At 46.0% G+C, this 23,938-nt stretch overlaps 1 protein-coding gene across 1 annotated transcript in view; it reads right to left on the bottom strand.

Moving 5' to 3' along the window:
- Positions 1-23,938, bottom strand: part of LOC111840620 (polymeric immunoglobulin receptor-like) — a 194,766-nt gene that overhangs the window by 128,333 nt on the left and 42,495 nt on the right. Inside the window, exons 2-4 of the mRNA XM_072710575.1 lie at positions 20,264-20,587; positions 18,883-19,197; positions 11,010-11,330 (exon numbers count right to left, since the gene is read on the bottom strand). Of these exons, the coding sequence (XP_072566676.1) occupies positions 11,010-11,330; positions 18,883-19,197; positions 20,264-20,587 (960 nt within the window). The remainder of the gene's footprint in view (positions 1-11,009; positions 11,331-18,882; positions 19,198-20,263; positions 20,588-23,938) is intronic.

The raw sequence follows: 23,938 nt of genomic DNA, 5'->3' as shown, positions 1-23,938 counted from the left end.
TGGGAGCATGCATGCCACTGCAGCTCACTCACCGACCGCTCCACCCGGGAGCATGCATGCCAGAGCAGCTCACCCACTGACCGCTCCACCCGGGAGCCTGCACGCCACTGCAGCTCACCCACTGACCGCTCCAACTGGGAGCCTGCACGCCACTGCAGCTCACCCACTGACCAGGAGTCTGCACGCCACTGCAGCTCACCCACTGACCGCTCCACCTGGGAGCCTGCACACCACTGCAGCTCACCCACCGACCGCTCCACCCGGGAGCATGCATGCCACAGCAGCTCACCCACCGACCGCTCCAACTGGGAGCATGCATGCCACTGCAGCTCACCCACTAACCAGGAGTCTGCACGCCACTGCAGTTCACCCACCGACCGCACCAACCGGGAGCCTGCATGCCAGGAGACCTGGATCAGTCATCCAGATATTCATTGTCCCTTGAAGGCTAAGTGCAAGAGGTGAGGGAGAAAGCACCTTGACGTCCTGCATGAGGTTAACACTCGTGGTGAAGGCAAGGCAAGTAGTAACAGCTCCACCATGCCAGAGTAGACGTGTCCCAGTACCTCCATAGCTGAGACATTTAATGTAGACAGGCCTACAGTACATAGGAATTTAATACTGTAGGTAAGCCAGGTTGTGCTACACCATGGAGAGAATACCCTAGACTAGTATGCTCTCCTGGTTATGGCTGGATGATCTTGCTGCTTGAAGCCGCTCAGAAGCTAGGCCTCCTGGGATGGCCAGAAGACTTGACACTTCACACAATTAGGCATGACCTATGACCTATCAAGGGGGCCTTGGTGTCTTTCTCGGTGTCGCCTGGGAGCCATGCTGGTTAGACCTTCCATATACACAATACTTTCACTGCTAAGGAGCTGTTGTATGTCTTGCCCCACATACTTACCCAGTGGTAGCTCTTCAGAGGAAGCATAAACACCTGAAACACCTCCCTCTCGCTCCAATTAAGGATCCGTATCCACTCCTGCTATCTGGGTTGGACTCTCTCCATCTGATAACCCAGATATAGCCAGTGAGACTAGGAGCCCCTGTTGGACCAGCAGCTATAAAGACCCACCTAGGCTGGACCCTACAGAGTTCATCACACTTGCTGGCCACCAGTCTCAAGACTATTCATCGTCTCCTGACACATGCTGCCCCTCCAGCCTCTGATCTATTTAACCATGTAGAGAGGCTTTTGCAGTTTGACACCATACCGTATCACAATGAGAGGCTCATCACACAGTACAGACAGGATACTGAGGCAGTTAAGAGACTCAAGGACTGTACAGTTTATAAAGTTTCAGTCAAAGACGTTGACTGATATGCGGCTCCACTTCTTGGAAAACCAGTCGTCCTCCTTTAGCTGCCCCTATGGAAGCTACTCTTGTTCATCTTAGAGGAACTGAGAAGCATCTAGCTAGAGACCCTGATACAGCTGCAGTTTATTGTAGTAAATTCACTAAATTATTTGAAGCTGACTATGTGTGTAAGGTTCCACCAGACACCACTGAGGGCAGTCCTGGGTGATACATCCCACCCCACTTAGTTCAGCATAATGGCAAGAATGGACATGTCTTTAATTGCTCTTTCACCTACAGGGGTATGAGCCTAAATTAATATCTTCCCAGGCCATCACCAGGCGTGAATGCTTAAGGAGGACCAGACCTTTCTCAGGTTCCTGTGGCACAATCTGAACAGGAAAACTCCTACAGTACCTGATGTTTATCAGTGGCAGGTTCTACGCTTTGGGTCCACCTGCAGTACCTGCTGCGCCACTTTCACATTTCAGAAGCATGTGATTGACCAGAGTGAGCCAGGAGAAGATAAACGTTCCTCGGTTGAATATTGTTTTTATGTAGACAACTGCCTTCAGAGCCTAGCTACTCCGCGGGAGGCTAAGGAACTCTACAGTAAGTTGCGACACCTTCTAGCTGTGGGAGGATTTAGCTAATGTCAATGGGCATGCAACTACCCAGAGGTCACCCAAAATCTCCATCTAGAGTGCAAAGCAGAGAGCTAAGGTCTGGCTCATGCAGCCAAGTTCTGACCCATAGGAGCACATCCTCAGGTTACGCTGGCAGTGCTTATCTTGGGATGCAAATACAGCCAGGTAGAGAGAGCTGAACCTAGAACATGTGGGATTTACCAAGTCCTCACCAGCCAGTATGACCCACTCGCGTTCATAGTCCCATATACCACCTGAAACAAGGTCCTGCTTTAGAATCTCTAGACCAAGTAAAGGGAGTGGGATGACCCCAACTTACCTAGTGAGCTTATCCAAGAATGGTTTAATTGGGAGAGAATTTACCCGCTGACCCCAAATTAATTTACTCAGGTGTTTGAATTGTGATGGTTTGTGTCCACTGGCTACCAGGAGCATTCATATCTTCACCGATGCCTCAGAGCAGCCCTATGGTGCTGTAGCATACCTGCGTAGTAAAGGTGTGGATGGAACAGTAGAGACTGGCTTCTTAGCTCCGAGGTCCAGAGTTGCATCAAAGCCAAGCAGTCAATCTGTAGACTGCAGCTCTGTGCAGCTCTGACTGGAGTCCAGTTAGTGGCAGTACTACAGAAGGAGCGTACTGGATGGACTCTATGACTGTTCTTACTTGGCATCAGTCCGAATCCTGTTATTTTAAAGTATTTGTAGGGACTAGGATTGTGGAGATACAGTAGTTGACAGATTGTCAGTCATGGCGATATGTCGCTGATGACAAGCCAGCTGATGACATCACCAGGGGACTGACACTATCTCAGATAGCTGGAATCAGCAGGTGGAGCCGAGGTCCTGAGTTTCTACAGAGGCCTCAGACACACTGGCCCCCAGGACCCACGGTGTTTCAGGTGGATGACTGAGGAGCATAAAGGGTCACCTTCTGCGGTTTAGCGTCAGCAGGGTTGAACAGCGAGGTTCCAGATATCAGTCTTTAACAATCCTTCACTGACCCAGTGAAATCAGTTGCTCAGCAGTCTGACAGGGCAGCCAGCGTGGGCTGCAGCCCCATGGCTGATGATTTTAGAGCAGCTGAACTGAAACTCCTCTGACGTGCGGAGACTGAAAGTTTCCCTGAAGACTACGCATGTCTTGAAGCTGTGCCTGTCAACAGTAGGTTGGTGTAGCTTGCACCCGAGTTTGACATTAGCCTAATCAGGGTAGGAAGCCACCTACGCACATGCTATGGCATAGCCCAGGATGCAGCATAACCTGGTGCTAGATCCGATCCATAGTATCACCTCCTTGCTGATTAAGTGTTATGATGAGCAGCTGCATCTTCGAAGGACCAGAGTATGAGACACAGAGTAGGTGCTGTTGGGTTCTCTGGGGAAGGGCAACAGTCTGGAGAAACAGTTTGCATGTATGTTGTGTCACAGATAACGTGGTAAATCCCTCAGATGGATTTGCCCCCCTCTACTTTTACAATGCATTGTCCAGCATTTTACTCCACAGGTGTGAACTGATTTGGTCCTTTCTTAGTGAAGATCGGTAGGAGACAGGAGAAACACTGAGGTATCATTTATAACTGTGCCGCTACAATAGCGTTGTACCTAGAGCTCATGCTTAGCCTTGACACAGACTCATTCCTCATCATTACGTAACTGTACTGCATGGAGAGGGAAGCCAGGGCACCAATTTTAAGGGAGCTGGTACTGAGCTGAGAGGCCCTTAATGCTTTAGGATCCTCTATAAAGGAGCAACTGGCAGCCCAGCCAATCACCTCCCGCTTTAATCCGCATAGTGCTCTGCAGGCTAAGTGAAGGCAGCCTTGTACACCACCCTAGGCCCACATACTGTGGACTGTGCTGGTTGAGGTAGAAGGGATTTTAAATTGGAAGCCCCTGGGTTAAGTGTCCTTGGATGTACTGTAGCTGATCCTGATCCCATCACACCCAATACTCTCCTGATGGGGTGGCCAGATTCAGCCCTTCCTCAGGTGGCAGATGGACGCAGCTAAACTGGCGAATGGGACTGAGGTTATGATTGTGGATCCTCAAACACCAAGGTCAGTGTGGTTAACATGGTTAACATCCACCTGTGTGCTCTAATCAGGGCTCTGCTGAGATCATCTCTGAGAATAAATCAGCATCTCCAGTATCTAAATCTTTCTCCCCTCTTTACATTTGGTTTGACTTATTTCTCAGTTTATGGGAATGTGTCTGTGTATTAGGGGTGGCACGGTTCACAAAACCCACAGTTCAGTTTGTATCACGGTTTAACGGTCACGGTTTTCGGTTCTGTACGGTTCTTGTTATTTTTTCTTTTAATCTTTTCTTTTTCTTTTAAGCATATAATGTTTAATCATTCGTTTTGTATTTGTCCGGTCCATGGGGTTAATTTAATTGGGGATCGTTAAAATGATAGATCACCTATCTTGATTAAGTCTGATTCGGTTCGTTACATTATATATATATATTAGTGCTGTCAAACGATTAAAATTTTTAATCAGATTAATCACAGGGTTGCTGTGGATTAATTTCGATTAATCACGATTAAATATCATTCATTTTTAATCTATATTAATTGCATTTAATTTTGCATGACCAAACAGAATCAAGAAAAAAGGGAATATATATGCACTTAACATGTTTATTGAAAATCTTGAACACATTGAATGCATTCCATCTGCCACAGAAGTGCAATATCCCATGGACCCATGTCAACAAGCAAGATTTTCTGGTTAGTCGGACAACTTTCGGATTTAAGGTACTTCAGTTTAAATGGTCTTTATTTTCGTTCACTTACAATTATCCTGAACTACCGTAAATCCGACAAATAATCCAACTCATCATGAAATCCAATTCTAGCCCGGTTAATTGCCATTGTTAGCAATATCAGTTGATAACACATTACGCGCGGTGCTTTAGGTATAAAACTCCGTAGCAACCCTATCCACAGATAAGTTGGATGGTATAGTGTATGCGACTGATTTATTGAGCCACAAATGAGAAGTAGTGCTTAAACAGTATAAAACTACAACTTCCCCTTCTGTTGATAAAAGGCGCAGCTATCTTGGATTCTGAACTCGGGATCCTCTGTGCTGCTCCGAGATATTTCTTTGATCTCTGAGAAAGGGAGCGCGCATGCCGTCACTTCCTGCTTCAAAACTTAGAATCCGACTTGGAATACGAGTTCCCATGGCAAATGAAACGCACCAAAACTGCCCGAAATGGGGTGACAGACACATTTCAGGGATTTTGAGTCATTCTGCACTGTAGATGGGTTAATTGCATTAAAAATTTTAATCAGATTAATCATGATGATGGATTAATCTGCGTTAACCCGTTAATTTTGACAGCCCTAATATATATATATAACGTGAAAAAAATTGGTATTAATTATATTGAATGTTCTTGAGTAATCGATAAAATCAGTTTCTGTGTATGTACAAGACATCAATCTGTAATAGTGCAAAATATGTCCAGTTGATATGTCTAGTATGATCATCTGGCAATAGCCTGTAGGTCTGTGTGGTCAGACAGAATTTTTAGGAACATGGCAAATGTTCACATTGCAGCATGGAAGCAGGCTCACTGTTACAACGCTGACCGGGGAAGCAGAGGCGAGGAGACCTAGGATCGGGGGAATGCGGGGTTTAATGAGCAAAAGGAACACAGACGAGCGGTAAAGCAGAATTACAATATAATGACCGGACTGGAGAAAGAAACGGAAACGCGGACTAAATACAATGGAGTAATGACAAATTTGACAACAATCAGGAACAGCTGGTAAACATGGGGAATCCACACAGGGTTAACGAGGGGGCGTGGCACACGACCCAGGACCTGCACAGCTCCCCTCGCCCTCCAAGGCCCTATGTGGAGGAGTGGTGTGACATGGATGTATTGTCTAAAATGCAGTTAAGTTAAGATAATGAGGGGGGGATGAGTGGCTAATCGCCCCCCCTTCCCTCTGTGTGGTGCGGTGTGATGTCTAGATGTGGCGTCTAATGTGCACATGCACACACTCACCAGATACACACACAGACATGCACAGCCACATGCACACACTCACCAGATACACACACAGACATGCACAGCCACATGCACACACTCACCAGATACACCCACAGAGACGCACACCCACACGCACACCCTCACCAGATACACACACAGACACGCACGCCCACACGCACACACTCACCAGATACACACACAGACACGCACGCCCACACGCACATACTCACCGGATACACGCATAGACACGCACGCCCACACGCACACACACACTCATCTCGAGGCCCAACAGCAGATGCCCTGGAATTGTCCAGTGGTCGGCTCCAGAGGCTGTTCCCCCACCCCCCAGGTCGCAGGCTAGTGGCCCCCCGCCGAAGGCCGGCAGCCCCCCGCGGACGCCGCCGCCCCGCACCCGGGCCCGTCCGGCAAAAACACCCGCCACCCCCGCCATCCCCCAACTCCCCCGGTCCGCCCACCACCCCCCTTGATCAGTGGGAATGGGCGTGTGTGTGGAGCTAGGGTGCAGTTAAAATGTGGGGGGACACAAGTGGGGGATGGATACCCCAGCCAGAGCTGCGGGCCTCCCCCCCCAGCCCCCACAGGCCCTCAATGTCTAAAGTGGAGTTAAAATAGAGGGGAAGGGAGCCGCGCTGTCCAGCTGTGGGCTGCCAAAGCAGCCGACCCAGGACCTGCGCAGCTCCCCCCACCCTCCAATGCCCTATGTGAAAGAGTGGTGTGACATGAATGTATGTCTAAAGTGCAATTAAAATAATACAGAGGGGGGTGAGTGGCTAGTCACCCCCCCCTTCCCTCTGTGTGATGCAGTGTGGTGTTGTGGGTGTGGTGTCTAAAGTGCAATTAAAGGAGATGGGGGGTGACTAGCTGATCACCCCCCAGTACCTATATGGAGTGTTGTGTAGGTGGGTGTGGTATGTAGGGGGCTGTGGGGGAATAGGTGGTAATGCAGCAGGGCAGCGGACATCCAGCACGACGCGCCCGGATGCGCGGCACCAACACCCACGCAGGCGCTACCCCCCCCCCCCCCCGCCGCAGCACCCCCGCCCCAACCCGAGGGGGGTATCCGGAGCCTCATCTGCGAAGGCCTCGCTGATGAGCCGCTCTCACACAAACACCTACACTCACCAGACAGACTGACCTGGGACCTGCACCCTCTATACCTTGCCCCGGTGCCCTCCCCCCAGAGGCCAGCATGTCCAGAGGCTCCCAGACCGGCCCCCCCGGCACTGACGAGGCCCCCACCCCACTAGCGGGCCCCCCGGAACCCCGAGCTCCACCCCGCACCCACGAGGCCCTAGCCACCCGGCCAGGGCCGGCGCCCCCCGCCCAGGCCGCCAGGCCCCCCCGCGCCCACCGGGTAGACGCCCCCAGCCCCCCCACCCCGCCAGCCCAGGGGCGACCCACAACCCCCAGCCCAGGAACCGCAGGCCCCCAGCCCCACGGAGCCACCGGCACCCACACCCCCCAGAGCCCCCCCACCATCCAAGGGACACAAGGAACAGCAAAGCCATGACGCCACACACCTACTAAGTGATGGAGTCAATTATTGGGGACCAGACAGAGTTGAAATTGGCTAATTGATTCTTGGAGGAAGCAGACATTCGCTCCATACTAATGTGGTCCAACAAGAGACCTTTGTACTGATTAATACTCAAATTGTTTTTTGATTTCCAATTCACAAGAATAGTTTTCTTGGCGATGCACAAGGCGGTGAGAACCATTTGTGTTGCACTACCCTCCAGATCCATATTACTTACATCGCCTAGCAAGCATAATCTCGGGGAGGCCGGAATATTATACCCTAAATACATAGATAAGTCTTCGCATACCCTCTGCCAAAATGGGTGAACAGCTGTGCATTCCCACATAGCGTGCATATAGTCATCTGGTGCATTCCCACATAGCGTGCATATAGTTGTCTGGTGCATTATTTGTGCAGTAAGGGCAGGTGTCGGATTCTATGAGGCCCATCTTGAACATCCTTTGTCCTGTGTAGTGTGTTCTATGGAGAGTCTTATATTGTACAGTATGAGTTGCAGATTGGGTTTTTTGGTCATTCTAAAAGTATTTAAACATATTTGTGTCCAGATGCTCTGGTCTATACTAATCAATTTCCCATTTTGAGGTTGGGAGAGATATTGAGTCGTTTAAATCTGACACTGATCTGTATATTTTTGACATTGTTTTAGGCGCATGGATTCTCAGTAGTTGGGTTACCTTTGTAGGTAATTGTAGATTTAATTCATCATGTCCGTATTTAACCCGCATTATATATTTAAGTTGGTGGTACTTGGCATGGGTGTTAAGTGGGTGTTCGTTGGCATGGGGTTAGCGAGGATTTGTTTAATTTAAGAAAGTCCCACCAGGCTGTCAGAGATGTTCTAATATTAATGCTTAGGAAACATTTATGGTGTTTAATACTAGAGCTGATAAATGGCAAATCGGAGATATCTAAATTATCACAGAACTCCTGTTCTACATTTAGCCATAGTCTGTCTAGCGGGCTTGGATTAATCCATTTCAAAACATATTGTAATCTATTGGCAAGAAAGTAGTAGTAAAAATTTGGCAAATCTAAACCTCCGCATTGTTTAGTCTTTTGTAAGGTTTTTAAACTAATTCTTGGTGGTTTATCCCGCCATAGAAATTTGGAAATGTGTGAATTTAATGAATTGAACCAGGCAGAAGAGGGTTTATAGGGGATCATTGAGAACAAATAGTTAATTTTGGGTAGAACCATCATTTTGATAGAGGCCACCCTGCCCATGAGTGATATGGGCTGGGTTTTCCACCGTATAAGATCGTCTTCTATTGTTTTAAGAAGTGGAGTAAAGTTTAATTTTTGCAGGTCTGACAACCTGGGGGAAATATTTATACCTAAATATTTGATATTTCCTGATTGTAATGTAGTAGTTGGCGCATTTTGAAAATCGCAGTTTATAGGCAGGACTGTGGATTTTGACCAGTTGATGGAATACTCAGAGATTGATGAAAATCTTTCTATGACTGAAATTGTGTGAGATAGGGAGGATTGAGAGTTTGGAAGGAAAATTAATACATCATCTGCATAAAGACTTATCTTATGAAGCTCATTTTTAATTTGAATACCTGCAATATCTCTATTTTGTCTTATCATGGCTGCTAGAGGTTCAATAAAAATAGCAAAGAGAGAGGGAGAGAGTGGGCAGCCTTGTCTAGTACCCCTCTGGAGAAGAAAGCTTGGTGAAGTTTGGTCGTTTGTCCTGACTGATGCATTAGGACAGCTATATAGAATTTTAATCCAGTTAATAAAAGATGATCCAAACCCAAATTTATTTAGTGCTGTTATAAGAAATTTCCAATTTACCCTGTCGAAAGCCTTTTCTGCATCTAAAGAAATAATTGTAGTTTCTAGTTTGTTGATGGTAGAGTAATCCATTAAGTTAATTAACCTGCGTGTGTTGGCTGCCGACTGTCTACCTTTGATGAAGCCTGTTTGATCTGGGTGTATTATGAAAGGGGTGACTTTCTCCAGTTTTTTTGCTAAAGCTTTACATATTAATTTAAGATCTGTGTTTATTAGTGATATGGGACGATAACTAGATGGGAGCGTGGGGTCCTTACCTGGTTTTAGGAGTAAACTAATATTGGCCGAGTTCATAGTTAAAGGTAATTTGCCGCTTTCTCTAATATGACATACCATTCTATGGAAAGTGGGCTCTAACGTATCCAAAATTCTTTATAGAATTCTGCTGGAAAACCATCTGGTCCCGGAGCCTTATTGTTGGCCATATGCTGAAGGGCATCATGGAGTTCTGCCACTGAAATGGGTGCCTCCAGTGCCATTACCTGATCTTCCTGTAATTTTGGAAGATTTATATTGTTAAGGAATTCATCAATACCAGCCTGTGGATGATCAATCTGTGACTTATATACATTTTCATAGAAATTTCTAAAGGTGTTCTTTATTTCATCTGGGTCATGTGTAATGTTACCTAATAGGTCTTTTACGGAAGAGATTGTTGTTTTTTCCTTGTTCAGCTTTAATTGGTTGGCTAAAAATTCTTTTTTCGATCGGTAAACAAACTACAAACAAACCAAGTCGCCATGTTGAAATTACGTCACAGGGGCAACTCGGACAACAAAATCTTGTCCGACTTCAACGTCATAAAAGGGGCGTGTTTCCGACGGGAAGTGACGTTTTTCGTGACGTTTTCATCCGAGTTCCGACTTGGAGAGAAATAATCGAACGCACCAATATAGCCTATTCTTTCGCGCGAAAGGGAAACACACTGACGTCACATACGGGGCACGAGGCTACATTGCGCATGTCATGAACCGTCGAACCGTGCGACGCATGCATGCTCCGAACCGAGACAAGCGAACCGAACGGTTCGGTTTTTTTTCATGAACCGTGCCATCCCTACTGTGTATAATATACATTTTTTGCAAATTCCAGCCTGGCTCTTCCCTGTTTCTCATTAATGAAAGGCCTCTTACTTGCTTTATTCCTTGTTTCAGTCCTGCTTCTAGGATCCTGTAATGAACTGTCCTAGCAGAACTTCACACCATTTCATGTTCTTTAAGGTCAGATGAGGTCATCCTCTGATTTATGAGGCACAGCCGTATAAGTTGACAGTTATCTCTGGCATTAAAATGTTGTTTCTACCCTCTACATGGCTGGTTTCTGGATATTCCCAGTGTCTCCTGCTTTATTTTGTTCATGTATACTGCTGTCTTAGAAACTTTGAGCCTGGAAGCAGCCTGCAGTGCAGTGTAGCCTCTGCCAGCAGAACCAGGATTTTAAAAAAGCTGATTGGTTTAAAAATATAGAGGGATATCTTAATTTTTTCCAGAGCTGTATAATATAGAGCCTTGTGCTGACTGGGTGCCAGACAGCAGTTGGATCATCCCTGGAAAATACCCTGGAAAACACAACCCCCCCCCAAATTATCCCACAAAACACACAGACTCCCTTCATGAGTAAAACTGTTGGGCTCATTTAGTATTTATCTAAGCAGATAGATACAGTAAGTAGATTTTATGTCATTACTTACGTTCAGTGCTGGTTGCGGTTGTAGTTCTCAGATTGACAGTAATATGAACTGGGATCTGCTGGTTTCCATTATCACACCAATACCAGCCTGTGTCCTTCCTCTGCAGTCCCCTCATTGTCACAATGATGACTTTCTTTACTTTGTTACCCGTGATCAGGACAGGCCTCCCATCCAAACCCGAAGACCTTGTTATACAGGAGCCCCCCATCCTACACCATGACAATTCCCTGTAATAGTATTCATACTGTTCACACTGAACACTGACGCTGTCTCCTTCCACACCTGTCATCTCCTGTTTGTCCACAGACAGCCCTGGGGAACCTGAACACACAGATTAGGAAAAAACACTGTGATATTTACATAACAATAAAATAGTCATGAATATGAGCCAGTTATATTAATATTATACACATATATTTCATACCCCTATGAAGCAAAACCAAAGGACATTTATTAACATATTATCATATCTAACCCCTCTGAAGTACCCCATTAACTGTTTTTTCTCCCAGGTCTCATTTATGGTGTCGATCAAAACTAAAATTTGGTCCCTCTTATACAGTTGAAACCAGAAGTTTACATACACTTCAGAAAAAAACACAAAAACTTTTTTTTCTCACTGCTGACCATTAAATCAGAGTAAACTTTTTCTGTTTCAGTTAGTTAGGATCACCATTTTTTTTGTATTTGTTAAATGTCAGAATATACAGAGAGAGAATTTTATTTTTTATTTTTATTACTCTCATCAAAGGCAGAAGTTTACATATACTTCCATACTATTTGGTAGCATTGCCTTGAAACTCTTTCACTTGGGCCAAACGTTTTGTGTTTCCTCCTGAAACTTCTCACAATAGTTTGCTGGAATTTTGGCCCATTCCTCTTGACAGAACTGGTGTAACTGGATCAGGTTTGTAGGCCTTCTTGCTCACACTCCCCTTTTCAGTACCGCCCACAGATTTTCTATAGCATTGAGGTCAGGGCTGTGTGACGGCCACTCCAATACATTGACTTAGTAACTAATTTGGAGGGATGCTTGGGGTCATTGACCCTTTGGAAGACCCATTTGCACCCAAGCTTCAACTTCCTGGCTGATGTCTTCAGATGTTGCTTCAATACATCCACATAAGTTTCTTTTCCCATGACGCCATCTATTTTGTGAAGTGCACCAGCCCCCCCTGCAGCAAAACAGCCCCACATGATGCTGCCACCCCCATACCTCACAGGTGGGATGCTGTTCTGAGGCCTGCAAGCCCCCCTTTTTCCTCCAAATATACTGTTGATCATTATGGCCAAACAGCTCAATTTTAGTTTCATCAGAGCACAGGACATGTCTCCAAAAATTAAGATGCTAGTGCACAAACTGTTGTCTCTCTTTTTTATGGTGGTTTTGAAGCAAAGGCTTCTCCTCACTGAGTGGCCTTTCAGCTCATGTCGGTACAGGACTCGTTTTACTGTGGATAATGATACTATCTTACCAGTTTCAGGCAGCATTTTCACAAGGTCTTTTGCTGTTATCCTGGGTTTGATTTGCACATTTTGCCCCAAAAACGTTCATCTCTGCGACTCAGAATCCGTCTCCTTCCTGAGCAGTACAATGGCTGTATACTCCCATGGCTTTTATACTTGTGCATTATTGTGTGAACGGATGAACATGGGACCTTCAGGCATCTGGAAATTGTACCTAAGGATGAGCCAGACTTGTGGAGGTCCACGATTCTTTTCCTGATGTGTTGGTTGATTTCTCTTGATTTTCCCATGATGTCACAGAATGAGGCTCTGTGTTTAAGGTGATCCTTAAAATACATCCACAGCTATGCCACCAGTTAACTCACATGGTGTCAATTAACCTATCAGAAGCTTCTGGAGCTCAGACTGGAATCATCTGGAATTTTCTTTGTTGTGTAAACTTCTGACTTTGATGAAAATAATTAAAATAAAAAATAAAATTCTCTCTCTCTTTATTCTGACAATTAACAAAAAAATTTTAAAAATTGGTGATCCTAAATGACCTAAAACAGAAAAAGTTTACTCTGATTTAATGTTCGACAGTGAGAAAAAAAACGTTTTTTGTGTCTTTCTCTGAAGTGTATGTAAACTTCAGGTTTCAACTGTATCGGTGTCCTGCTGGCAGCCCGGCCAGGTGAAGCGCTGCCACAGCTTCCTCAGCATCTTCTCTACCCCGTACTGCCCGACCCGACGGCTCCATGCACCGACCTCAGCATGAGAGAGCACAGGTATAGCGCCCCCTTCAGGCCTTTGCTGGGCCCAAGTTAACAAACACTAGACGGGGGCCCTGAGTTCACTATGGCGTCTGTCTGTAGGCTATATGCTCCCTTCAAAACTAACCCAGGGCTAACATGCCCACCCTAAATACATTCACCACCTTATTTAACAACTGTGCAATATAAAATGACGCAGTTAAATTTAAGAACTTTACTACATAAATGCTATTATGTACAAGACACAATATATACAGTGTAAACAGTATTTACAATAGCTCCCACTCTGTTATTTCCCACTCAGAAACCTAAGCCAGCAAATAATTAAACCAAAGAAAAATCATAGCAGGCCTGATCTGCTGCTTTCTCACTTGTCCAGCAGTCGGGGCACTCTGTCCTTTGCCACCGTGAATCGAATAGCTCTCTCTCTACTAGCAGATGGACTCTGAAATTTAGTAGCTTTGCTAGTAAGCTTGCCGTGTGGAAGGAACACGTTTGGTCATCTTTCTTCTCTCATGTCCAACTCTCTTTTGTCTCTTCTCCTATGTTTCTTTCCCCCGTTATGGGAATTCATGGGATTGCTCTCATTGGCAGATATCAAATGAATAACTCATTAAATTATATTTAACAAACAAAGAAAAGAACATAAAACATAAATTATACGGAACATATGTCAGCTCAGCACATCCTCCCCAACATTATACAAATCAGATTAATCACACTTTACCAAAACAAAAGAACCAGACACTGGGTTATACAGTACAGGCTCCTGGGCACCAGCAGCTGCAGCAGCTCCCCAGCGCCATCCAGTGATCACCTGCGGCTTAACAGCAGACCCTCGTGTTCCTCCAGGGTGCCCCACTGGGTGTGGTAGGTCTTGGTCTCTGGGCTGGAGGCTGAGATCGCCTCCCAACCCAGTCACCCTCCTTCATCCAGCTACTCCCTCACCCTGGCCAGCATGGGGTTGCTGTGTTGCTCTGTGACGATCTGCTGGATCTTGGTGGTGGCCTGGTTGTCCTGCACTGTGAGCTGCTGCAGGGTCGGTGAGACAGAGTGTCCACGTTTCCATGCAGCTTCCCAGGGTGATGTTGGACCTCAAAGTCAAACTCTGCCATTACCTCCAACCAGTGGACCAGCTGTCCTTCTGAGTGCCAGAAACTCAGGAGCCGCCCAAGCGATTTGTGGTCCTTCCACAACCCAAACCACTGGCTACAGAGGTATGGATGGAAGTTCTCGCCAGCCTGCTCCACAGATAGCAGCTCCTGTCAAGTTACGTGGTACTTGCACTCCTACCTGTTTAGCATTTAGCTGAAATATACTACTACACGCTCCCCTTCGGGTCCTGCCTGTACTAGCACAGTACCCAGCCCCTTGTTGCTGGCATCTGCATCCAGAATGAAAAGGAGGGTCTAGGTCCTCTAGCATGGGAACATCGGTGAGCGCCACGCAGAGCTGGTTAAAAGCCATGGCTCAGGCATCCATCCACGCAAAACCACTTCCCTTCTCTGTAAGATGGTGCATTGTGTTTGTCATGCTGGCTAAGTCCTTAACAGAGTGTTGGTAATATGACACTATCCCCAGGAAGCTGTGCAGCTCTGCTACAGTCTGTGCAGGGGGCCAGTCTCACACAGCTGCCTCTTCTGCGGGTCGGTGGCCACACCCTCCCCCTGATGACGTGGCCCTGGAAGTGCATCATGCATTGGAGGAGGGAGAACTTCCAGGGGTTCAGCCACATCCCTCCCAGAGGATCCATGCAAACACTGTCTTTAAGTTCCACAATGTCCCGGGAAAATCAGCGGTGTAGAGCAGCAGATCATCGATACTGATGATGCACTAGGTCCAGGTGAGCTGGGACATGCTCCCTTAGCCTCTCGCAGGTGGCCAGGCTGTTACACAGGCTGAATGAAATTGACCAGAAGTGTCATAGCCTGTGACCGATGGTGGTCTTGGGGTGGGTTTCTGGGGACAGTTTGACCTGCCAGTAGCCACTCCAGAGGTCTAAGGAGCAGAATCATGTTGACCAAGTGATGCATGGAAGCAAATAGGAGTCCTTCCTTGTCACTGCATTCAATGGTTGCTAGTTGAAGCAAAAACAACATGACAGTCACTGACACCAGCTGGATGCCCATGGGTTCCTAACCGGCTGGCGCAGCCCTATTGGTGCCTGGCAGTTTGCCCAGACAGATCAGAGTGATGGTGGATCCCGTGTCCACCAGGGCTTGGCAAGGAGTTCCATCCAACAGGCAGTCGACATAGAGGTGTCTAGCCTTGCGTAGGGGTTAGACTGGTGTGCATTGCAGGTGACGCCCCCCTTAAGATGCAACCCGCCCAACATTTCCTGGATGTTCAGGGCGACAGCAAGGTGCTGATGCAGGCCAGCTGCGGGCAATGTGTCCCAGCTCTCCACACCTTCTGGTGAGGCGCAGGAGCAGCACCAGCAGCAGCAGCATGCAGATCTCCAACCAGCTATGTTCCCTCTGAACTCTCCGCAATGCAGGCTTCACTATGTGGTGGGCGGGGCACTGTGCCCAGAGGACCAACGCTCATCCTGCGCTACCCAGGGGAAGTGAGGGTAGCCCCACTGGGTACAGCTCTCGAGCTCAGCTGCGAATGGCCACAACCTTTCACTGGTGTACCATCACTGGCTGTCCAGCTGCTCCCTCATCTCCCCTCTGACTGTTACTTGCCAAACCAGTGTGGTAATTAGTGTCCCACAGTCCTCCTGCTCTTCTGGAGAGAGGCTTAGATGAGCCTTCAGCGCCTCCCCCTCCAGTGACATTGCCAGTTGACCCGCAGTTTTGCTGGGTCACTGGCCACTGAGCCGCGCCGCCAGCCGGACCTGGGTCAGGTAGGGCTCCAAGGGGCCTTTTCTGTCATAGCGGGGCAGCTTGAGGAGGGTCTTGATTGCGACCGGCTGTATCCCCGTGCTGCAGCACTGTCACCTGGGCAGGTGGGGGGCGCTGGGGCCGTCAGGTTGGTCCAGGAAGGCAAAGCACTTGGTTCCTGGAGGTCTGCTCAAGCTGGCTGCTCCCCTTATGGTGTCAGCTTCTTGGAGCTCCTCTTGCTCCCTCTCAAGCTCCTCAATTATCACCCCCAGCTCTGACATCAATGTAGCGTATCGTATAGCCATGGTGTGGAAACCGTAATAAGCAACAGGAGGCGATGGGATTCAACCGCTAGGTGGCATTCATTTCACCTGTGCCAGTCACTCTAACAACGCACCCACACTGCGCACCATGCCCGTCACCCACTTACTCCCAACCCACACGTTGGGCGCGTATACACATACACATGCACACACACACACACACAGTACTATGTACCACTATTAACATTTAACATTACACATGACACTACAGTACAGCACAAGACATTACGATGCCTGGAAATCACTAAGAACTATGTACAAGGTTGGCGCCAGTCAAATATTCCGCTCTGCCCCATGGCACCTACTGTGCTATAATATACAGTCTTTTGAAAAGTTTGGGCACCCCTCGATAAATAACATATTTTGGTCATTTTTTAATTGAAAAGATGTAAACACAGTCTCTGTAGGAAATGGAAAAAATGCACAATATTTTTGCCAAAAATTGATGCATAGTTACTTTTTATTTCATAAATTGAACAAAGATAAAAGATAAAAACATTATTGTGGCACTCTGCAAAAGTTTGGGCACCCTACATAATCAGTACTTAGTAACACCTCCTCTGGCAGATATAACAGCTTGCAAACGCTTTTTATAGCCAGCTAAAAGTCTTTCAGTTCTTGTACTTGGGATTTTCTCCCATTCTTCCTAGCAAAAGGCTTCTAGTTCTGTAATATTCTTTGGTCGTCTTGCATGCACAGCTCTTTAAAGATCTATCCACAAATTTTCAATGATGTTTAAATCAGGGGACTGTGATGGCCATTCCAAGACCTTCAGCTTGTGTCTCTTGAGGTAGTCCATGGTGGATTTCGAGGTATGTTTAGGGTCATTGTCCTGTTGTAGAAGCCATCCTCTTTTCAACTTCAGCTTTTTTACAGATGGTGTGATGTTTGCTTCCAGAATTTGCTGGTATTTAGTGGAATCCGTTCTTCCCTCCACCCGTGCAATGTTTCCTGTGCCACTGGCTGCAACACAACCCCAAAGCATAATAGATCCACCCCCATATGCTTAATAGGTTTCAAGGTGTTCTTTTCATGAAATGCTGCTCCTTTTTTTTCTCCAAACATGCCTTTGCTGATTGTGGCCAAAGAGTTCTATTTTAACTTCATCAGTCCACAGCACTTGTTTCCAAAACGCATCAGGCTTCTGTAGATGTTCTGTTGCATACTTCTGATGTTGGATTTCATGATGGGGATGCAGGTAAGGTTTTCTTCTGCTGACTCTTTCATGAAGGTCTTGTGGAACGGTGCACCACCACTCCTGAGTCTGCTAAATGTTCCTGCAGATTTTTTGCAGTCAAATTGGGGTTTTCGATTTGTCTTTCTGACCAGCATACGAGCAGTTCTCTCAGAGTTTTCTTGGTCTTCCAGATCTCATCTTGACCTCTACAGTTCAACTGAACTGCCATCTCTTAATTACATTATACATCAATGTTTGGTGAAAATATTGTGCATTTTTTCCATTTCCTATAGAGATTGTGTTTACATCTTTTCAATTAAAAAATGACCAAAATATGTTATTTATTGAGGGGTCCCCACACTTTTGCATAAGACTGTATTCATGTATGTAAATGCATATTTCAAATAAATTAATGTGTTAAAATGACATGATAGTTATTCTTTTCAATCTTCTTGTCTTATTTCTGATTTTTTATTTGACGTGTTAATTTATTTTGCACAAAGGGCTCGTGCACATGAACAGGAACTTTATGTTCATTCCCAGTAATATGTGAAACAGCGCCCCCTGGAGTCACTCATCATGACAGTCATAAAATATGGTGTAACACTGGCATTGATAAAGGAATTGATAAGCTCAGAGACATACGAATCCGATGCTTTGGAAAATTTGGAACCGGTTCTCAATTCCCATCCCTAGTACCAGGTCCATTAAGCCCCTCTGCTTTCCAAGATATAAACCTCACAGGATGGCCTCCTATAGCAACAGCCATGTTAGCCATAATAAAATACATTCACAGCCTGTGACCCGAAACACTCTGAGGGTACAAGCTGCATGTCAGCACATGCAATGAAAAATAAGTTTGGTCCATTCAAAACACTGAAAAGGAGACACTGTCATGGTAATACCCAGAACATTCCCCCATCTCCTTATAAGAACAAGAAATAACATTTAACCCCAAAAGCTGTATTTTCTTCCCCAATTGACGTAAATCGTAGTTATTACATAATGAAAAACTTGTATGATTCCTCATACAAGTAAAACTTCAATGAATACCAATCAAATTGAGGACGACTCCCTTCCTTGAAATTTCTGTGTTTATCTGTTCCACCTTTAGGGTATTTCCAGGCCAAAGATAACAAAGGTCAAGCAAACCATTAAAAACTATGCCAGCTCACTTCATGCTCAACCTGGAAGTTCCCAATGAAGTTTTAAAATAGTGAAATGGAAAATTTTCTAAAATATTTTCACCTTTGTCCTTCCTTTCTGCCTGAATTACATGTTACATACTGTGCATCTCATTGGCTACAGTCTGCAGTACAGACATCTTACCCTCAGTGACTGACAGGTAAACCGGTGTTCCCACAGGTGAACCTCCGCTGATCTCCACACCACACCAGTAGTAATCAGAGACCCCAGTTTGCAAGTTGTTCATAGTGACAGTGAAGACTCGCTGGTCAGGATCATCTCTGATTGACACTTCATTCTTCTTCTGTGGAGAATCAGTGCGTACTATGGGAGTACATGAACTCCAGTCACTCCCATTGCACCAGTATTTATCATGTTTTTGATATATGTTGTCATAGAAACATGGGATGGTGACAGATCCTCCACTCTGTACTGTCACCCACCTCACTGTGGACACACCTGCAGGGACAGTATGAAAATTACCCAGCTGATTAACTCTCACTCCCTCTTACACCATTTATACACATATTCATAAAGTCAGTACCAGTCTACTGTAGGCTGCAGTACTTTACTCTGCAGAATATTAAAATTTGTTTTCAGTAAATGTTGTATTTGCAAAAATATGAAAACTGATCAGATAAAATAAAATCATCCTGCAAAAAAAACCTCCTTTTTCGGCTTATAGTTGCTTCTTCATGTCAGCAGCCAAAGCACCTGCAGGTCAGACCAGCTAATCCACCTGGAGCCAAGCAGGTTAGGACCTGGCCAGTACTTGGATAGGAGACCAAGTTTAAAAAGTAGGTAACTGCTGGATGGTGCCGTCTTTCAGATGTGATGTAACACCCAGGTCCTGTAATTCGGATGTCATGAGCGATTCCTGGGCATCTTTCAATAGAGTAGGAGTGGTACCCGATGCTCTGGCTAAACTGCCCACTGTGGCCCTTTCAAATCTGGCCTCCTAATCATCCTCTATATCAAATTAGTGAATTCTCTCCTGTTCCTTCACCACCTTAGCTACTGTGTGGTGAGCAGAATGGCTGCCATTACATCACCCAGGTGGGGGTGACACAGTGGTGGTGTTTGAAGCGGCTCCCCATTGCTTCCATAAAGTGCTTTGGGTGTCTTGAAAAGCGCTATATAAATGCAACATTCATTTGCATACATTATAGTTATTTAAATTTACATATACTGTATAGCACAAATATCAGTAAATGACAGCCAAACTTTTATTCTTTTACAGTATGTTTATTTGTATTTTTCCTTTTCTATAAGATTTCTGCTTAAAATTCAAACCAACTGACATTTTTTGACATATTGCTTCTCATATCTAACCCCCTGAAGTAGCACATTTAATGTTACTTCTCCCTGGTCTCATTAATGGTGCTCATCAAAACTAAAATTTGGTCCCTCATATATATTAAAATATTTTCTCCTGTGTTTGTGTTAATGTCCTTCCTTTCTGACTGAATTACATGTTACATACTGTGCATCTCATTGGCTACAGTCTGCAGTACAGACATCTTACCCTCAGTGACTGACAGGTAAACCCGTGTTCCCACAGCTGAACCTCTGCTGATCTCCACACAGCACCAGTAGTAATCAGAGACCGCAGTTTGCAAGTTGTTCATAGTCACAGTGAAGACTCGCTGGTCAGGATCATCTCTGATTGACATTTCATCCTTCTTCCGTGGAAAGTCAGTGCGTACTATGGTTGTACATGAACTACAGTCACTCCCTCTGCACCAGTATTTCACATGTGGTTTATATCTGTCATCATAGTGACATGGGATGGTGACAGATCCTCCTCTCAGTACAGACACCCATCCCACTGAGGACACACTGTCAGCACCTGTGGGGAAAACAACCAACTGAATTCACATTTTCAGCATCACAGTATCTCTGGTTAATATTATATACTGTATTATCAGTTTGTGTAACACTTGTACCAGGGGTTATGGCACAGAGAGATGGGTTTAAGAGGACAGTGAGGAGGTAAAACAGCAAGACTGTCATTTTACCATAAGAACAAGGGAAAGACACAGGAGAACAAAGCAGGTGTGTTGTAGGGGAGGGGCACTCAGCTATCATTCCCATCAGGGGCAGAGAGCCAAGGTCCACATCATTTACTGACCAGGGATGGGGGGGACTGGATTTAATTGTGTTTCAGTCCAGAGTTTGCCATTTGGGCAGCACTGTTCTAGGGTTGGAGAGGAAAACCAGGACCTTAAGTCACTGGTAATAAGGCACAGTGAGGAGAATGAATGGGCTCATCACTTTGTGGTGATCACACCCCTTTAACACTAGGGCTATATTTGTAAACACATTCAATTCAGTCATTTTTGTCTTTTGAATGGCATACAGTAAGTACTGAAATGTATTTTAGCTCCGTCGTCCATCTTCTACATGCTTATCCAGTACAGGGTCAGTACAGTACAGGGAGCGTGGAGCTGATCTGAGGCAGTACTGTTGTTTGCATGTAATTCACTCCTACCTAAATCCCTAAGACAAAGTTGGATGCAGAATTCCGTGGTATCAGGGTAAATGAATTTATACACACAACAACCATGAGACAGAATAAGACCATTCCTTTATAATACTGCCACATAGTGAACAAAAAGAAGACTGCAGTCAGTTCTGAAATCATCCAGTCAGTCTACATTTAACCTCTGCAGTGCAAACAGGAAGTGACAAAACCATAATAGGTGATCCAGTGTTCTGCATGTAATGAAACCAGAGAGAGTGGTAAGGAGTGTGTGCTGATACAGTGCATTACCTCAGCACCACACTGGCTTGGATGGAGTGGAACAGTGTAAAGTTTTTTTTCCCAGTGGCTGGAGGGCCAATCCTGCCGCCAACCTACAGATATTCTCTGAATGTTGGGAGACCTGCTTGCAGGCCTGGATGTAGGTTAATGTCATAACCAGGACAAAGCAATTGCAGGTTAAGGGTCTTGCTCAACAGCCCAATGGAGCAGGGTCACTCCTGGCATTCAAAGGATTCGAACCAGCAACTTTCGATTTACTGGCAGAGAACCCCAGCCTCAGAGCCACCTCTTTGCCCCATAGCCCACCTGACCAACATTATTATTGTTTTTTAAATCATTCAATAAACATCTCTCTGTTCAGCTTATTCATGATTATGGAATAAAAAGAAGATTTGATTTTACAATAGGGGTAGCTGCCCATGACATCATAGATCCTAGGATCACAGAGGCACACAAACCCCTCCACCACGATGAGGAGGCGATTCATGGAGGGGAGGATTCATCCAAGGGTTTGACCTTGGATCTCGGAAGAATGATGCAGATTTTGTCTTGCTAATGGAACAGTGAAGCAGCTCTTCACCCTCACAAAAATACTGGAGCGAACATGGGAGTTTGCCAAATATGAAGCAGCTGTGATGAGGATCAGAACCTCTAAGTCGGAGGTCATGGTTCTCAGCCGGATAAAGGTGGACTGCTCCCTCAGGGTGGTGGATGAGTTACTGCTTCAAGTGGAGGAGTTCAAGTATCTTAGGGTCTTGTTTACATGTGAGGGAAGAATGGAGCAGGAGATTGGCAGTCGGATCAGCATGGCATCAGCAGTTAGGCGTTGTTCTGATTTGTCGTGGTGAAAAGAGAGCTGAGCCGCACTCATCCCACATTACTCTCATGCCAAATTATAACTTGAGACAAACCACAGCACAAAGCCAAGACTGCACACCACTGCAGCTCACACACTGACCGCTCCAGCTGGGAGCCTGCACGCCAGGAGACCTGGATCAGTCATTAAGATATTCAGTGTCCCTTGAAGGCTAAGTGCAAGAGGTGTGGGAGAAAGCACCTTGACGTCCTGCATGAGGTTAACACTCGTGGTGAAGGCAAGGCAAGTAGTAACAGCTCCACCATGCCAGAGTAGATGTGTCCCAGTACCTCCATAGCTGAGACATTTTATGTAGACAGGCCTACAGTACATAGGAATTTAATACTGTAGGTAAGCCAGGTTGTGCTACACCATGGAGAGAATACCCTAGACTAGTATGCTCTCCTGGTTATGGCTGGATGATCTTGCTGCTTGAAGCCGCTCAGAAGCTAGGCCTCCTGGGATGGCCAGAAGACTTGACACTTCACACAGTTAGGCATGACCTATGACCTATCAAGGGGGCCATGGTGTCTTTCTCGGTGTCGCCTGGAAGCCATGCTGGTTAGACCTTCCATATACACAATACTTTCATTGCTAAGGAGCTGTTGTATGTCTTGCCCCACATACTTACCCAGTGGTAGCTCTTCAGAGGAAGCATAAACACCTGAAACACCTCCCTCTCGCTCCAATTAAGGATCCGTATCCACTCCTGCTATCTGGGTTGGACTCTCTCCATCTGATAACCCAGATATAGCCAGTGAGACTAGGAGCCCCTGGTGGACCAGCAGCTATAAAGACCTGCCTAGGCTGGACCCTACAGGATCCATCACACTTGCTGGCCACCAGTCTCAAGACTATTCATCGTCTCCTGACACATGCTGCCCCTCCAGCCTCTGATCTATTTAACCATGTAGAGAGGCTTTGGCAGTTTGACACCATACCGTATCACAATGAGAGGCTCATCACACAGTACAGACAGGATACTGAGGCAGTTAAGAGACTCAAGGACTGTACAGTTTATAAAGTTTCAGTCAAAGACGTTGACTGATATGCGGCTCCACTTCTTGGAAAACCAGTCGTCCTCCTTTAGCTGCCCCTATGGAAGCTGCTCTTGCTCATCTTAGAAGAACTGAGAAGCATCTAGCTAGAGATCCTGATACAGCTGCAGTTTATTGTAGGAAATTCACTAAATTATTTGAAGCTGACTATGTGTGTAAGGTTCCACCAGACACCACTGAGGGCAGTCCTGGGTGGTTCATCCCACCCCACTTAGTTCAGCATAAATGCAAGAACGGACATGTCTTTAATTGCTCTTTCACCTACAGGGGTATGAGCCTAAATTAATATCTTCCCAGGCCATCACCAGGCGTGAATGCTTAAGGAGGACCAGACCTTTCTCAGGTTCCTGTGGCACAATCTGAACAGGAAAACTCCTACCTGATGTTTATCAGTGGCAGGTTCTACGCTTTGGGTCCACCTGCAGTACCTGCTGCGCCACTTTCACATTTCAGAAGCATGTGATGGACCAGAGTGAGCCAGGAGAAGATAAACGTTCCTCAGTTGAATATTGTTTTTATGTG

This window comes from Paramormyrops kingsleyae, chromosome 4 (assembly GCF_048594095.1).
Source record: "Paramormyrops kingsleyae isolate MSU_618 chromosome 4, PKINGS_0.4, whole genome shotgun sequence".
Classification (NCBI taxonomy): Eukaryota; Metazoa; Chordata; class Actinopteri; order Osteoglossiformes; family Mormyridae; genus Paramormyrops; species Paramormyrops kingsleyae.
Note: the sequence above shows the minus strand (reverse complement) of the source record. Positions and strands in the feature narration are given on the sequence as shown.